The sequence below is a fragment of the Rhinopithecus roxellana genome, chromosome 7 (assembly GCF_007565055.1).
Source record: "Rhinopithecus roxellana isolate Shanxi Qingling chromosome 7, ASM756505v1, whole genome shotgun sequence".
NCBI lineage: Eukaryota > Metazoa > Chordata > Mammalia > Primates > Cercopithecidae > Rhinopithecus > Rhinopithecus roxellana.
In genome coordinates this window covers 68638474-68656452 of record NC_044555.1, presented here as the reverse complement: position 1 = coordinate 68656452, position 17979 = coordinate 68638474, and the positions used below count along the sequence as shown (strand labels likewise).

At 38.0% G+C, this 17979-nt stretch overlaps 1 protein-coding gene across 7 annotated transcripts in view; it reads left to right on the top strand.

Annotated features, from left to right (window-relative positions):
* Positions 1-17979, top strand: part of PHKA1 (phosphorylase kinase regulatory subunit alpha 1) — a 141855-nt gene that overhangs the window by 86105 nt on the left and 37771 nt on the right. For 5 of the 7 annotated variants that reach the window (XM_030934107.1, XM_030934105.1, XM_030934102.1 and 2 more), the window contains 5 exons: positions 7591-7669; positions 11404-11570; positions 13791-13967; positions 15377-15468; positions 15812-15951. In XM_030934107.1, coding sequence (XP_030789967.1) covers positions 7591-7669; positions 11404-11570; positions 13791-13967; positions 15377-15468; positions 15812-15951 — 655 coding nt within the window. The remainder of the gene's footprint in view (positions 1-7590; positions 7670-11403; positions 11571-13790; positions 13968-15376; positions 15469-15811; positions 15952-17979) is intronic. The other 2 variants (XM_030934106.1, XM_030934108.1) reach the window with 1 other exon arrangement.

Here is a 17979-nt window from a genome sequence, read left to right as displayed (position 1 = left end):
AAACTGTGTGGAGCTCACAGCAGTTCAAGGAAGCCTCCCTGTCTCTGTAGACTCCACCTCTGGGGACAGGGCACAGCTAAACAACAACAACAACAACAACAACAAAAGCAGCAAAAACCTCTGCAGACGCAAACGACTCTGTCTGACAGCTTAGAAGAGAGCAGTGGATCTCCCAACACGGAGGTTGAGATCTGAGAAGGGACAGACTGCCTGCTCAAGTGGGTCCCTGACCCCTGAGTAGCCTAACTGGGAGACATCCCCCACTAGGGGCAGTCTGACACCCCACACCTCACAGGGTGGAGTACACCCCTGAGAGGAAGCTTCCAAAGTAAGAATCAGACAGGTACACTCGCTGTTCAGCAGTATTCTGTCTTCTGCAGCCTCTGCTGCTGATACCCAGGCAAACAGGGTCTGGAGTGGACCTCAAGCAATCTCAACAGACCTACAGCTGAGGGTCCTGACTGTTAGAAGGAAAACTATCAAACAGGAAGGACACCTACACCAAAACCCCATCAGTACATCACCATCATCAACGACCAGAGGCAGATGAAACCACAAAGATGGGGAGAAAGCAGGGCAGAAAAGCTGGACATTCAAAAAATAAGAGCGCATCTCCCCCTGCAAAGGAGCGCAGCCCATCGCCAGCAACGGATCAAAGCTGGACGGAGAATGACTTTGACGAGATGAGAGAAGAAGGCTTCAGTCCATCAAACTTCTCAGAGCTAAAGGAGGAATTACGTACCCAGCGCAAAGAAACTAAAAATCTTGAAAAAAGAGTGGAAGAATTGATAACTACAATAATTAAGGCAGAGAAGGTCATAAACGAAATGACAGAGATGAAAACCATGACACGAGAAATACATGACAAATGCACAAGCTTCAGTAACCGACTCGATCAACTGGAAGAAAGAGTATCAGCGATTGAGGATCAAATGAATGAAATGAAGTGAGAAGAGAAACCAAAAGAAAAAAGAAGAAAAAGAAATGAACAAAGCCTGCAAGAAGTATGGGATTATGTAAAAAGACCAAATCTACGTCTGATTGGGGTGCCTGAAAGTGAGGGGGAAAATGGAACCATGTTGGAAAACACTCTTCAGGATATCATCCAGGAGAACTTCCCCAACCTAGTAGGGCAGGCCAACATTCAAATTCAGGAAATACAGAGAATGCCACAAACATACTCCTCGAGAAGAGCAACTCCAAGACACATAATTGCCAGATTCACCAAAGTTGAAATGAAGGAAAAAATCTTAAGGGCAGCCAGAGAGAAAGGTCGGGTTACCCACAAAGGGAAGCCCATCAGGCTAACAGCAGATCTCTCGGCAGAAACTCTACAAGCCAGAAGAGAGTGGGGGCCAATATTCAACGTTCTTAAAGAAAAGAATTTTAAACCCAGAATTTCATATCCAGCCAAACTAAGTTTCATAAGTGAAGGAGAAATAAAATCCTTTACATATAAGGAAATGCTTAGTGATTTTGTCACCACCAGGCCTGCCTTACAAGAGAGCCTGAAGGAAGCCCTCAACATGGAAAGGAACAACCGGTACCAGCCATTGCAAAAACATGCCAAAATGTAAAGACCATCGAGGCTAGGAAGAAACTGCATCAACTAACGAGCAAAATAACCAGTTAATATCATAATGGCAGGATCAAGTTCACACATAACAATATTAACCTTAAATGAAAATGGACTAAATGCTCCAATTAAAAGACACAGACTGGCAAACTGGATTAAGAGTCAAGACCCATCAGTCTGCTGCATTCAGGAGACCCATCTCACATGAAGAGACATACATAGGCTCAAAATAAAGGGATGGAGGAAGATCTACCAAGCAAATGGAGAACAAAAAAAAGCAGGGGTTGCAATCCTAGTCTCTGATAAAACAGACTTTAAACCATCAAAGATCAAAAGAGACAAAGAAGGCCATTACATAATGGTAAAGGGATCAATTCAACAGGAAGAGCTAACTCTCCTAAATATATATGCACCCAATACAGGAGCACCCAAATTCATAAAGCAAGTCCTTAGAGACTTACAAAGAGACTTAGACTCCCATACAATAATAATGGGAGACTTCAACACCCCACTGTCAACATTAGACAGATCAACGAGACAGAAAGTTAACAAGGATATCCAGGAATTGAACTCAGCTTTTCAGGAAGCAGACCTAATAGACATCTATAGAACTCTCCACCCCAAATCAACAGAATATACATTCTTCTCAGCACCACATCACACTTATTCCAAAATTGACCACATAATTGGAAGTAAAGCACTCCTCAGCAAATGTACAAGAACAGAAATTATAACAAACTGTCTCTCAGACCACAGTGCAATCAAACTAGAACTCAGGACTAAAAAACTCAATCAAAACCGCTCAACTGCATGGAAACTGAACAACCTGCTCCTGAATGACTACTGGGTATATAATGAAATGAAGGCAGAAATAAAGATGTTCTTTGAAACCAATGAGAACAAAGATACAACATACCAGAATCTCTGGGACACATTTAAAGCAGTGTGTAGAGGGAAATTTATAGCACTAAATGCCCACAAGAGAAAGCTGGAAAGATCTAAAATGGACAGTCTAACATCACAATTAAAAGAACTAGAGAAGCAAGAGCAAACACATTCAAAAGCTAGCAGAAGGCAAGAAATAACTAAGATCAGAGCCGAACTGAAGGAGATAGAGACACAAAAAACCCTCCAAAAAATCAATGAATCCAGGAGTTGGTTTTTTGAAAAGATCAACAAAATTGACAGACCGCTAGCAAGACTAATAAAGAAGAAAAGAGAGAGGAATCAAATAGATGCAATAAAAAATGATAAAGGGGATATCACCACCGACCCCACAGAAATACAAACTACCATCAGAGAATACTATAAACACCTCTACGCAAATCAACTAGAAAATCTAGAAGAAAAGGATAATTTCCTGGACACCTACACTCTTCCAAGACTAAACCAGGAAGAAGTTGAATCCCTGAATAGACCAATAGCAGGCTCTGAAATTGAGGCAATAATTAATAGCCTACCAACCAAAAAAAGTCCAGGACCAGATGGATTCACAGCTGAATTCTACCAGAGGTACAAGGAGGAGCTGGTACCATTCCTTCTGAAACTATTCCAATCAATAGAAAAAGAGGGAATCCTCCCTAACTCATTTTATGAGGCCAACATCCTCCTGATACCAAAGCCTGGCAGAGACACAACAAAAAAAGAAAATTTTAGACCAATATCCCTGATGAACATCGATGCAAAAATCCTCAATAAAATACTGGCAAACCGGATCCAGCAGCACATCAAAAAGCTTATCCACCATGATCAAGTGGGCTTCATCCCTGGGATGCAAGGCTGGTTCAACATTCGCAAATCAATAAACGTAATCCAGCATATAAACAGAACCAAAGACAGGAACCACATGATTATCTCAATAGATGCAGAAAAGGCCTTTGACAAAATTCAACAGCCCTTCATGCTAAAAACGCTCAATAAATTCGGTATTGATGGAACGTACCTCAAAATAATAAGAGCTATTTATGACAAACCCACAGTAATATTATACTGAATGGGCAAAAACTGGAAAAATTCCCTTTGAAAACTGGCACAAGACAGGGATGCCCTCTCTCACCACTCCTATTCAACATAGTGTTGGAAGTTCTGGCTAGGGCAATCAGGCAAGAGAAAGAAATCAAGGCTATTCAGTTAGGAAAAGAAGAGGTCAAATTGTCCCTGTTTGCAGATGACATGATTGTATATTTAGAAAACCCCATTGTCTCAGCCCAAAATCTCCTTAAGCTGATAAGCAACTTCAGCAAAGTCTCAGGATACAAAATTAATGTGCAAAAATCACAAGCATTCTTATACACCAGTAACAGAGAAGCAGAGAGCCAAATCAGGAATGAACTTCCATTCACAATGGCTTCAAAGAGAATAAAATACCTAGGAATCCAACTTACAAGGTATGTCAAGGACCTCTTCAAGGAGAACTACAAACCACTGCTCAGTGAAATCAAAGAGGACACTAACAAATGGAAGAACATACCATGCTCATGGATAGGAAGAATCAATATCGTGAAAATGGCCATACTGCCCAAGGTTATTTATAGATTCAATGACATCCCCATCAAGCTACCAATGAGTTTCTTCACAGAATTGGAAATAACTGCTTTAAAGTTCATATGGAACCAAAAAAGAGCCCGCATTGCCAAGACAATCCTAAGTCAAAAGAACAAAGCTGGAGGCATCAAGCTACCTGACTTCAAACTATACTACAAGGCTACAGTAACCAAAACAGCATGGTACTGGTACCAAAACAGAGATATAGACCAATGGAACAGAACAGAGTCCTCAGAAATAATGCCACACATCTACAGCCATCTGATCTTTGACAAACCTGAGAGAAACAAGAAATGGGGAAAGGATTCCCTATTTAATAAATGGTGCTGGGAAAATTGGGTAGCCATAAGTAGAAAGCTGAAACTGGATCCTTTCCTTACTCCTTATACGAAAATTAATTCAAGATGGATTAGAGACTTAAATGTTAGACCTAGTACCATAAAAACCCTAGAAGAAAACCTAGGTAGTACCATTCAGGACATAGGCATGGGCAAGGACTTCATGTCTAAAACACCAAAAGCAACAGCAACAAAAGCCAAAATTGACAAATGGGATCTAATTAAACTAAAGAGCTTCTGCACAGCAAAAGAAACTACCATCAGAGTGAACAGGCAACCTACAGAATGGGAGAAAATTTTTGCAATCTACTCATCTGACAAAGGGCTAATATCCAGAATCTACAAAGAACTCAAACAAATTTACAAGAAAAAAACAAACAACCCCATCAAAACGTGGGGAAAGGATATGAACAGACATTTCTCAAAAGAAGACATTCATACAGCCAAGAGACACATGAAAAAATGCTCATCATCACTGGCCATCAGAGAAATGCAAATCAAAACCACAATGAGATACCCTCTCATACCAGTTAGAATGGCAATCATTAAAAAGTCAGGAAACAACAGGTGCTGGAGAGGATGTGGAGAAATAGGAACACTTTTACACTGTTGGTGGGATTGTAAACTAGTCCAACCATTATGGAAAACAGTATGGCGATTCCTCAAGGATCTAGATCTAGATGTACCATATGACCCAGCCATCCCACTACTTGGTATATACCCAAAGGATTATAAATCATGCTGCTATAAAGACACATGCACACGTATGTTTATTGCGGCACTATTCACAATAGTAAAGACTTGGAATCAACCCAAACGTCCATCTGTGACAGACTGGATTAAGAAAATGTGGCACATATACACCATGGAATACTATGCAGCCATAAAAAAGGATGAGTTTGTGTCCTTTGTAGGGACATGGATCCAGCTGGAAACCATCATTCTTAGCAAACTATCACAAGAACAGAAAACCATACACCGCATGTTCTCACTCATAGGTGGGAACTGAACAATGAGATCACTTGGACTCGGGAAGGGGAACATCACACACTGGGGCCTATCATGGGGAGGGGGGAGTGGGGAGGGATTGCATTGGGGAGTTATACCTGATATAAATGATGAATTGATGAGTGCTGACGAGTTGATGCGTGCAGCACACCAACATGGCACAAATATACATATGGAACAAACGTGCACGTTATGCACATGTACCCTAGAACTTAAAGTATAATTAAAAAAAAAAAAAAAAAAAAGATGTGACTAAATTAAGGATTCTGGGGAGGAGTTTATCTTGGATTATCCAGGCAGGCCTAAATGCAATAACATGTCCTTCTGATTTTAGTATATTGCTGCTAAAGTCAGCACACATGTATCCTTCTAAGAGCAAGGCAGAAAGAAATTAGAGACACATGTAGAGGAGAATGATGCAAAGACAGAGCAGAGAGATGCAGCCACAAGCCAAGGACAACCACCAGAAGATGGAAAAGGCAAGGATTCTCCCCTAGAGTCTTTGGAGGAAATGGGGTCTGCCTATACCTTGATTTTAGACTTCTGGCCTCCAAAACTATGACAGAATAAATTACTCTTTTTCTAATCCAAAAAAAAAAAAAAAAAAAAACCTGTGAGAGTCTTAGAAAAAAATATGGGAGGTTGGGCGGGGTGGCTCAAGCCTATAATCCCAGCACTTTGGGAGGTCAAGGTGGGCGGATCACTTGAGGTCAGGAGTTTGAGACCACCCTGGCCAACATCATGAAACCCCATCTCTACTAAAGATACAAAAATTAGCCAGTTGTGGTGGCACGCGCCTGTAGTCCCAGCTACTTGGGAGGCTGAGGCAGAAGAATCACTTGAACCTGGTAGGCAGAGGTTGCAGTGAGCCAAGATTGCGCCACTGCACTCCAGCCTGAACGACAGAGCCGGACTCCATCTCAATATATATAGAGAGAGAGATAGATAGATATCTCATATATATATATATGAGAGAATATTTTTGTTAGGTTGAAGAGAGCTGTCCTTTGCAAGACACAAAAATAAAATACTGTCAGATTTAAAAACATGAAAATTAAAATAAATCTTTTATATCAAAAGCACTGTGGATGAGGTTGAAAGAAAAATAATAAACTAGATAAAGTATTTGTCATATATATAAGAATGAAAAGGGTAATATACCCAAAAAACAAAGAACTCTTGAAAGTCAACTGAAAAAAGATAAACTACGTGATGGAAAAATGGGAAAAGGACATGATCAGGCAATTCATAAAAGAAATACAGATTTTTAGTAAATACATGAAAATATGCATAATCTTATTGGCAATAAAATTAAAGCAATATCTTCTTGTTTTACCTATCAGATTAAGAAAAATTTAAAAGATCATTGCCCATTAAAAGTGTAGGAAAAAGTCACTTTCTATACTGTTGATGGAAATATAATCGTCACAACTCTTATGGTGGGTAATTTGGCAGTCTCTGTAAAATTACTTAGTGTTTCATTTGTCCTAATAGTTCTACTTGTAAGAATTTAACCTAAGGATATAATAGAATAAGTGCATCAAGATGTTGATACAATGGTCTTCATTACAGTGTTGATTATAATATAAAACAGTCTAAATTTACTAGGAATTATTTTTGGCTATTACAAAGGTTAAGTTAGAAAGCAGGTCATGAAAGAGTATGTGTAGTATGATTCCTTCCACATAAAATCAGATAATTGTTAGCTTTCTAGATATTTTTATGCCTATACACAGACATATATGCCAAGGTTTTTTATATGAGATAATATGTATAAAATGTTTAGCGCAGTGCTTGGCACATAACATTCAACAAGTAGTGGCTACTGTTATTATCAGCATTCAGTAGTCATTCAGTGTTCTGCCATCAGGCACTGTGCTAAGTACTTCTGACAAATAAGATAATGCCTTTGAGGAAATCTGTCTATCAGTCATCATCCCTTACCATTTGTCCATTCTTCAGTGTTGTTGGCTCTCAGATGAATTGTTAAAATCAGGGTGGTCAATGAGGAGTGTCTCATTTGTACTGTAACCACCAGAATGTTGATTTGAAATAATTACAAGATTTCCCCCTACTTCAGAGTTAAAACCACAAAGATTGTTTTAAAATTCTGTTCATTTCAAGATGAAGATGGAACAAGCTTGAATTCAAGTATCCTGGCAGCACTCCGAAAAATGCAAGATGGCTATTTTGGTGGGGCAAGGTAAGTGACCTCTATATACTCCTTAGTGAAATGAAATGAAATTAGGGGACTGGGTACAGTAATGGCATACATGTGGTGCCTTTCTGTGTATGATAGTCCCTCCTTATCTACAGTTTCACTTTCCAATATTTCAGTTACCCATGGTCAACCTGTAGTTTGCCAATAGGTGAGTACAGTACAATAGGATATTTTGAGAGAGAAAAAGAGACTGCGTTCATATAACTTTTAATATAGTATATTGTTATAATTGTTCTGTTTCATTATTTTAAGCTCTTACTATGCTTAATTTATAAATTAAACTATATCATAGGTATGTATGTTTAAGAAAAAACATAGTGTGTGTGTGTGTGTGTGTGTGTGTGTGTGTGTGTATATATATAAAGTTCAGTACTATCTGCAGTTTAAGGAATCCACAAGGGGGATTTTGGAACATATCCTGTAGGAGTAAGTGGGGACTAAATGTATCGTCAATAACATAATCCCATCCTACTCAGAGGGGCTAACGTTTGATAGACTGAATCAAGGAATTTAATGTTGTAGAGGAAGGTTGGAAGTTTTTCCTACCCTGTTCTTTGCCTAGATCTCAAAGGATCAGAAAACCTGTTTTGTTTTGTTTTTCTAATGCCTATTAGATTATTTGATTCTAGCTGCTTTTCTTTTCTTTTTCCCCCTAAGTTTTTATTTTGAAAAATTTCCAGCTTACAGAAATTTGCCAGAATACTGCTGAACACCCATATACCGTTTTTCAAGATTCACCTGTTATTAACATTTTGTCCCACTGTGCATTCTCTATTTCTTCCCTTCCCTCCCTTCCTGCCTTTCCCCCTTCCTTTCTCTCTTCCTCCCTACGTCCTCCCATATACATATGTATGCATATACACACACATACATACTACATGTACTATGTGTTATGTATATGTATATACATATATATACACACATATACACACATACTTTTTTGCTAAAATAATTAGCCATAGACAACATAACTCTTCAACCCTAAATACTTGTTTTTTGTTTTTTTTTTTGTCTAAGAACAAGTGCATTCTTACATATAACTGTAATATAATCATCACACTTAGATTGGGAGGCCAAGGCGGGCAGATCACTTGAAGCCAGGAGTTCAAGACCAGCCTGGCCAACATGGCAAAAACCTGTCTCTACAAAAAATATAAAAGTTAGCCAGGCGTGCTGGTGCATACCTGTAATCCTAGCTACCGGGAGGCTGAGACATGAGAATCACTTGAACCTGGGAGGCGAAAGTTGCAGTGAGCCAGGATTGCACCACTGCGCTCCAACCTGGGAGACCGTGGAAAACAGTTTCGAGATTTCTCAAACAACTTAAAATAGAACTACCATTCTACCCAGCAATCCCATTACTGGATATATATCCAAAAGAATATAAATCATTATACTATAGAGACACTTACGTGCATATGTTCATCACAGCACTAGACACAATAGCAAAGACAAAGATGGGCATCAACCTAGATGCCCATCTATGGTGGACTTGTTAAAGGAAATGTGGCACGTAATGCACCATGGAATACTACACTGCCATAAAAAAGAACAAAATCATGTCCTCTGCAGCAACATGAATGCATATAGAGGCCATTATCCTAAGCAAATTAATGCAGGAACAGAAAACCAAATACCACATACCACATGTTCTCACTTATAAGTGGGAACTAAACATTGAGTAGACATGGACACAAAGAAGGAAACAATAGACACCAGGACCTTCCTGAGGGTGGAGGGCAAGAGGTAGGTGAGGACTGCAAACCTACCTATTGGATACTATGCTTACTATGGGTGACGAAATAATTTGTAATTGTACACCAAACCCCTGTAACATGCAATTTACCCATGTAACAAATCTACACATGTACCCCTGAGCCTAAAATGAAAGTTGGAAATAAATAAAGTCGAAGGAAAAGTAAAAAGTTACCCAATTATCCCAGTAATGTTTTATCATGCTGTTTTCCCACCAATCCAGGATCCAATCAAAGATCACATGTTAGCACTTAGTTGTTATATCTCTTTGGTATCTTCTAATCTAGAAGGGTTCTCCAGCCTTTTGTCAATCTTTCATGACAGTTTTCATTACATTTTTGAAGAATGCAGGTCTGTTATTTTGCAGAATATCTCACAATTTGGATTTGTCTGGTTGTTTCTCATGATTAGATTTAGGCTATATGTTTTTGGCAGGAATACTACCTGTGTGATGTTGGGTCCTTGTTTTAAATTAGGATCTTTAAGATGGAGAGCACCTTTTCAATGGTTAGGAGGCACAAGATGGAAATAAAGATTTTATTACTTACAGGTCCTGCAGGTGGGGTACACAGAATACCTGGAGGCCACACACAGTGATGTCAGGGAGTATGTGGAGACAGAAAAAGAGAGACCCATGGGCCAGTGCCTTTATTGAGGTCCAGGGCATTATCCAAACAGATATTCCTTGGGGAGTTTTAATTGATGGGTTTAAAGCAAGCAGGCATGACTTCCTGGAGGTCACACTGTGACTTGAGAGGTGGTCACTGTGGCATATTGGCATAGTTCATGTAGGATGTAAGGATCAGTAAGGCTAGTCAAATAGATCATATTTAGCTGTCCCTTAGGGAGGTGGTTACCAAGAGGAAGTTGTGTAAGGCAGATGTGTGGACTGACCACAGTGAGGAACTGAGGGAGGTGTAGAACTGGAAACTGTCAAAGATGACTGAACTCTGCTTCTGGTATGAGAAAGTTAAGCTTATATTCAAAATAGATGCCAGGGAAACATACAATTGTAAGAATTTACTACAGTCCCTTTCAGTGCATCGTATCAGGAGGCACATGAGATTTGTTTGTGACATTATTGGGTGATGATAACCTTGATCACTTGTTTAAGGTGTTGAACCTGGTATCTGCCAAGTTTCTGCATATCCTCTCTCCAACAGTGTTTGATCAAATCATATTAGCTTCCATTGATCCTTGCATGAATTCACTTATTACTAATGGAGTTATTAAATTGTATTTCTATCATTCTGGGTACATTTATTGGTGGAAATTCTTATGTTAAAAAAGAGCTTTCCCTGCCCCCCTTTTGTTCTGTAGTTTAGTATCAGCACAGATTCATAGATTATTATTTTATTTAATATGCCGTGATCCATTTCTGTCATTATTTCAATATTTTAATTATCCAAGGTGTGGCCACTGATAGCCCCTTCAAGTTGGCCTCTTTAGAAATTTGGTAATGCTGACTTTGCTTTTGGGTTTTGTAATTGTCTTCATAAGTAGGAGACAATATGGCTTACAGTCTACTATAATTTACAAAATTGTCAAGTACCATCCTTTATGTTCCAATGGCCTTTGGGTATTTTTTTTTAATGATGTGATGGGTTTGTGATGATTTATCTTCATTCTCTCCAGGCTTCTCCAGTAGCCAATGCAAATTTTTACCAGATATTTGGCATAGTTAGCAACGTAATATATGGCAGTAGAAGAGAGCAAAACTGGTCTGCTGATGGATTGTTAATCCATAATTGTAACCTTTATTAACACAGTCCCCTAACCATTTAAGATATATACCATGCCTAGGAGTGCTGTAAAATTTTTTTTTTACAAAATTTATATTAATGTATGCACATTAGTAATCCCCCAACAAAACATGTTAGGTGTCCTTTTATCACTAAGATTGTGTTGTTTAAAAAGGATCACCCCTGATTTCCTGTTTTCTATCCTCCTGTAATTTTTAGGGTTCAAACAGGTAAATTGTCAGAGTTTTTAACAACATCTTGTTGCACACACTTGAGCTTCATGGACCCTGGACCTGAGGGTAAGCTGTACAGTGAAGATTATGATGACAACTATGATTACCTGGAATCTACCAACTGGATGAATGATTATGATTCAACCAGTCATGGTAAGGAGGCTTCATAAAGCACTGGCCTGGCTGGACAAAACTACAAAATATTGTTTAGCACCATCCTTAATAATTTACGCTGCCAGCAGTCTCACAGTGTTCTATCCTCATGCCTGTTTAATACACCTAGATCTCTACTTTTGTTTGGCTTTACTTTTCCTCCCTCTACTTACCTTTGGTTTCTGGTCTAATATTCCGGTGGTAATTGTGGAGTATGGAGTTGGACTGTTCCTTACTAAGATTGGGGAAGATTCCTCTCCCAGGCATTTGAATTGACTGGTGATTTTGACATAGGAAGAAGCAGTGGTGAGTGAGAGATGTTTAATCAAGTGTGAAGTAGGAAAATAATACATATACAGTAGGGCTTTTTGACATTAAAAAGCATAAAAATATGAAATTTAATTAGAGTTCTTTTTATATAATATTAGAGGAGCATATCAGAGTCTGTGGGGAGGTCTGTGCAGTTTGAAAAAGGCTATTCAGTATGCCTGTTATTTTCGTAGTACAAACTAGGCAAATACAACTAAGTCAAACTCTAACTGGCTTCTAGGAATACAAAGGTGATATAGTGAGAAAGCACTGCAGGAGCATGAATTGAAAGTGACTGAGCAACACTACCCTACAGTGTTAAAATACTGACTTAGGCAGAGCAGGCATTATGTTGCTTGAATCTCATACAAAGAAGGGCCAATAAGAAAGAATTACTTGTCTAGCCCTCTAAAACATGATTTGCCTGCTTTCATTGTCTGAGTATTTGACTGTTAGCCTGTAACTAAAGGCAGCCAATTTCTTTATCTTAAGAGTGGTATGTTGGAGAAAAGAAAAAAAATAAATTTTCTGTCCTCAGTGAGGTCAGCCAGCACAATCTCATACAATAGGGCAACACATTAGCAGTCAGAAGGACTATTTTCTTTTTTGGGCCTGATATTTACTCACTAAGCACCACTTCATTCATTCTCTATTTGTTTTTGTAAGATTTAAAACAGTTGAATTTCTTTGTTGGAAAAGTACATTAAATACAAGGCTATTTACTGTTATCAACAACAACCAAAGTCATGATGTCTTGGCATAAAATACTTTGAAAATTAAATGAGAAGATCATATATTGAGATTGTTTGCTATTCTATAGGTAGTTGTGATTTTTATCTGTAGTACTTATTCCATTGGATTACTAAAATATATATTTCTAATGATACGTATTACTGAATTTGACATTATGGCATTCTGAGCCACTTTCCTACTTCTGGGTTTACTCGTCAGTGGTCTCAAAATGAATGTATTTATTGCTTGCCAGCCCTTCTGTGGGTAAAGAGCTTCTCTCCATATTCTTCATAATCCTCCACTCAAGTTTCTAGATTGTATTCAAGGTTACAATCTTTGTCATTAGGATGTCACTGAATATGAGCTCCATTCTTAGAGCTCTACTAGTTTGCCTTAGTCACGTCAGAACACAGAAAGACACCTGGAGAGATCAGTAAATATCATCAAAAACCAGATGACTCATGACTGATATAGCAGACTTTGGTATTGATTTGAATAGTGTGCTTTCTAACTATAAACATTGTGAATATTCATGTAAAGTCTGAAATATTAAGCTTCCGCAGGATATATGTATGTTTTTCTTTCCATTACCCATACTCAGAGATAATGTTATAGAAGGTATATGGGGGAAGGGGAGTCCAAGAAGATAGGGACCATATCCATCCTCTTCACCACTAAAATGTCAGCACCTAGTACACTGCCTGGTACACAGCAGCCAACAATATTTGGTGAATAAACAAATGAGGTGACTAAGAAGATTTTTGCCCTTTCCTGGCCCTTCCTCACAAAAGTACCCTCACATTAGTGCCTCTTGAAGCTCCCTGTTCTGCTTCTCCTCCATCCCTCTCACCATTACCATCACATGCACACACGCAAATACACAGATTGTTAAATGCTTGCTCCAGTATAAAACAAGCTCATACTGCTTTCAAGAACCCTGACCTTGTCTCAGCAAGTTGAAGAAGAGGTGGGTTCTGGTAAATGGCCATGGTCGCTGGTTCTTAAAGTGATGAGGTTATATCATGATCACAAGCTTTTCCTCCATGAGCTGAAAACAACCTACTTCTGGTGCTATGTTGTGAGCACAGGAGCCAATCATTCTCTTTGCTGGGGTAAATTATAAAGTAACTAAAATATTTTCATTCTTTTCTCTTCCCCCTTCCCCCACTAACCTTGCAGCTCGCTGTGGTGATGAAGTTGCTCGTTATTTAGATCACCTTTTGGCGCACACTGCTCCCCATCCTAAACTAGCCCCTACCTCACAGAAGGGAGGGCTAGATCGGTTCCGAGCTGCTGTGCAAACAACCTGCGACTTAATGTCCTTGGTGACCAAGGCCAAGGAACTGCATGTACAGAGTGAGTAATGCTGTGACTCACCAGAGTGAGGCACAGGATGATGTGAAGCCCAGGATGGGGGCGGGCATTGATTACAATGTAAGCAGGAACTTAAGTTTTGTTCACTGCTTTATCCCCAGCATCTCAGACAGCACCTAGAACACATTAGACACTCAAATATTTGTAAAATTAGTGAATTGTGTATAGTTATGCTGCAGGTAGTGCTATGTAGTCTGGTTTAACTGGTAACATGGTAAGAAGAGGCAGAACAAGAGACATGGAGCATATTCAACTATAACATTAAAGTTAAAAATGGTAGAAAGGGCTTTTCCTTTGGGAAAATTACTTCTATGGAATTTTGTTGTTGTTCCAGCAATGTAGATCTGTTTTGTCAAATATAATACTCATTCTTTACAACTTTGCCATTCTCCTCCCCATGGCCACTACCCTCCTTCAGTTGTATTTGCAGTGGAGGGTGTCTTCTGCCACACATTGCCAGGAGTAGTCATGGTTCCAAAGAGTGTTCAATGTCTCGATAGTAGCTGGATATGACAGGAGAGAAGGGCTCCCTTGGCCACACCTAGAAGACCTGAATGTTAACATTCTACAGATGATGAGAATGACTGAGATGCATGCTCTTGCTGTCTGAAACTTTATTGACCATTACTAACCAAAGATATTAAACATGAACATTGGGAATCATTTAATATTTATAATAGGGAAAAGCTTAGCATACCCTTTGAGTATGCTTCCTTGAGAAAGGGCTTATATGAAGAGATGAAATGTATTAAGTTATACTTCTCAATTGTGAACCAGAAAACTTGAGCTTAATTCCAAGCTCTGCTACTTACTTGCTTGAACAGTTATTTGAGCTCTGTATCTCTCTTTCTGTATCTGTAAAGTGGTGAAAATTACAAATCTTTCCTTAGAGGTGATGGTAAGTATTTCAACAATGAACTGTAAGTAAACAATCTTAGGAATATCTCAACTACATTTTTTTTATTCCCTAGATAGGATTATCCATTCATGTATTCTTAGGGAAATTTAACCACTAACAGCCAGATATTCACCTAGAAAAGTTCGAAAAATATAAAATGCAACTGAGTTCTTTCTATTATATGTCGTATTCCATCAAAGTATCAGTGAATGCACCATTGTGGATTAATTACATTAGTAAATTTAATATCTTACATGTCCAGCTAGTGCTATAATTCTAGAAATTCAATTCAAAATATACTTATTAATTGCACATGATTTAAATTATCTGATATTCATATTTGTTTTCTTTGATATTACCAAGAAAGAAGAAATTTCTCATTCTTGTTCTATAAAGAATTGACTCACATGTGACTTAATTGTTGGAGTCAATTGTGCATTTCTGTTAGTCTCCTAATTATCTAATATTTCCCACAAATGTCATACTTTTGCAGATGTTCACATGTATCTTCCTATGAAGTTATTTCAGGCTTCCCGGCCTTCATTCAATTTACTTGATTCATCTCATTCCCGACAGGAGAACCAGGTAAATTTGTGCACGAGGTATTTCTATCGGCTTTTTGAAAAACTGCCATCTTTATGGGAAATAATAGAACTAGTCATTATGGTTCTTGTTAGTAACTAGTGGTACGCAAAATGCTATCCTGGTGAACTTTTACATTGGGCAAGTTTGTCTGGTCAGACTTTAGGAAAACTAGATTGCTGTATTATACATCTGGAAGGTTTCATTGTTTTTGCTTTGCCTTTCATTAATATTTAAAGAATTCCTTTGGAAAAGGTTTAGAGGTGAAAAGATGACTCATTCTAGGACATTATTTAAGTTGAGCACTTATGAACTTAATTTCTTTTCATCATTTCTCAAACTAAAGGTTCCCTCTGTTCGTGTAGAAATACATCTTCCTAGAAACCAGTCTGGGGAGGTGGACTTTAAAGCACTGGTTTTACAGTTGAAGGAGACCTCAAGCTTACAGGAACAAGCTGATATCCTCTATATGCTGTATACTATGAAGTAAGTGGTGGATATCATCAATCTAGTTTAATGTTCATAATCAGATGAATTACAGCATAATAAATAGAGCACAGCTTCTGGAGTTTTGCCGATCTGGATTTGAATATAGTTTAACAACCTACACATCATGTGACTTCAAACCCTCAGTTGTCCTCATTTATAGAATTTGAATTATATATACCTCATAGAGTTATTGTAAAGATTAAGATATGATATCTATGAAGTCTCTAATACAATGCCTGGTACATGGTGGGTGATCAATAACTGATAAGTATTATTGTCATTAGGCTATTTTTAAGCCTCCATTATTTGGTCAAATGTACAGATAAGTTTTTAACTCAAGAAATGTAAGAATATAGAGGTTTATAGGAAAAAGAAACTAACATTTTTGTTTGCTATGTGTCAGGCATCCTGCTAGGTACTTTGTATTAGTACAAACTCAATATGTCCAAATTGAACTCCTCTCTCCTGGACCCCACAGGCCCACACAAAAATAATCTGTTCTGTCTCCTTTTCCATGTTCTACTCACCATGAAGAAGCAGGATGGACTTTCTTCCCCTAAACTTGGTTTGGATTTTGAGATAGGTGGTGACGTACACATACCAAGAAGATGTGGAATATTTATTACTCACATAATGAGGCTTTCTGGGAAGAGCAAAGAAGGTTCCCAGCTTGCTCCCAAAAAAGCTTGAGAGCCCAAGGAAAGGAGACTAAATTGGGGGTTTTATAATCATTACAGGATGAACATTCTCACTGGCTTTTAGCTTTCTTTTTTTGTTGTATCCTTGTTTGGTTTTGGTATCAGGGTAATGCTGGCCTTATAAAATGAGTTTGGAAGAACTCTCCCCTTTTCCTTTCTTTTTATTTTTTATTTTTTGGAATAGTTTGAAAATAATTAGTATTAGTTCTCTAAACATTTGGTACAGTTCAGCAGTGAAACCATCTGGTCCTGGGCTTCCCTCTGAGGGAAGACTTTTTATTACTGATTCAATCTCCTTTGTTATTGATCTATTCAGATTTTCTGTTTCTTCATACTTCAATCTTGGTAGATTGTATGTGTTCACAAATGTATCCATTTCTTCTAGGTTTTCCTACTTGCTGGCATATAATTGTTCATAACAGTTTCTAACAATTCTTTGTATTTCTGTGGTATCAGTTATATCTCATCTTCTTTTTTTAATTTTGAGGCGAGGTCTTGCTCTGTTGCCCAGGCTGAAGTGCAGTGGCGTGATCATGGCTCACTACAGCCTTCACTGCCCAGTCTCAAGTGATCCTCCCACCTCAGCCTCCTGAGTAGCTGGTACCACAGGTGTGTGCCACCATGCCCGGCTAAATGTTTTTTTAATTATATATAGAAATGAGGTCTTACTGTGTTGCCCAGGCTATATATCTCCTTTTCATCTCTCATTTTATTTATTTGGATGTTCTTTCTTTTTTTCTTTGTCTAGCCAAAGCTTTGTTGATTTTGTTTATCTTTTCAAAAAAAACCAGCTCCTCATTTTGTTAATCATTTGTATTGCTTTTTTAGTCTCTATTTTATTTATTTCCACTCTGGTATTTATTGTTTCTTTCCTTTTACTAATTTTGGGTTTAGTTTGTTCTTGTTTTTCTAGTTCCTTTAGGTGTAACATTATGTTGTTTATTTGAGATCTTTATACTGTTTGATATATGCATTCATTGCTATAAACATATCTCTTAGAATAGCATTTTCTGTATCCCATATCTTTTGGTATGTTGCATTTCCTTTTCATTTGCCTAAAGAAAATTTTGTAATTTCCCTCTTAATTTGTTCAGTGACCCCTTGGTTGTTTAGGAGCATGTTTAATTTCCTTGTATTTGTAAAGCTTCTGTGGTTTCTCCTGTTATTGATTTCTAATTTTATATCATTGTGATCAGAAAAGATACTTGATATGATTTTGATCTTCTTCAATTCGTTAATACTTGTTTGTGGCCTAGTATATATAATCTACCCTGCAGAATGTTCCATGTAAAGTTGAGAATAATGTGTATTCTGTAGCTTTTGGATG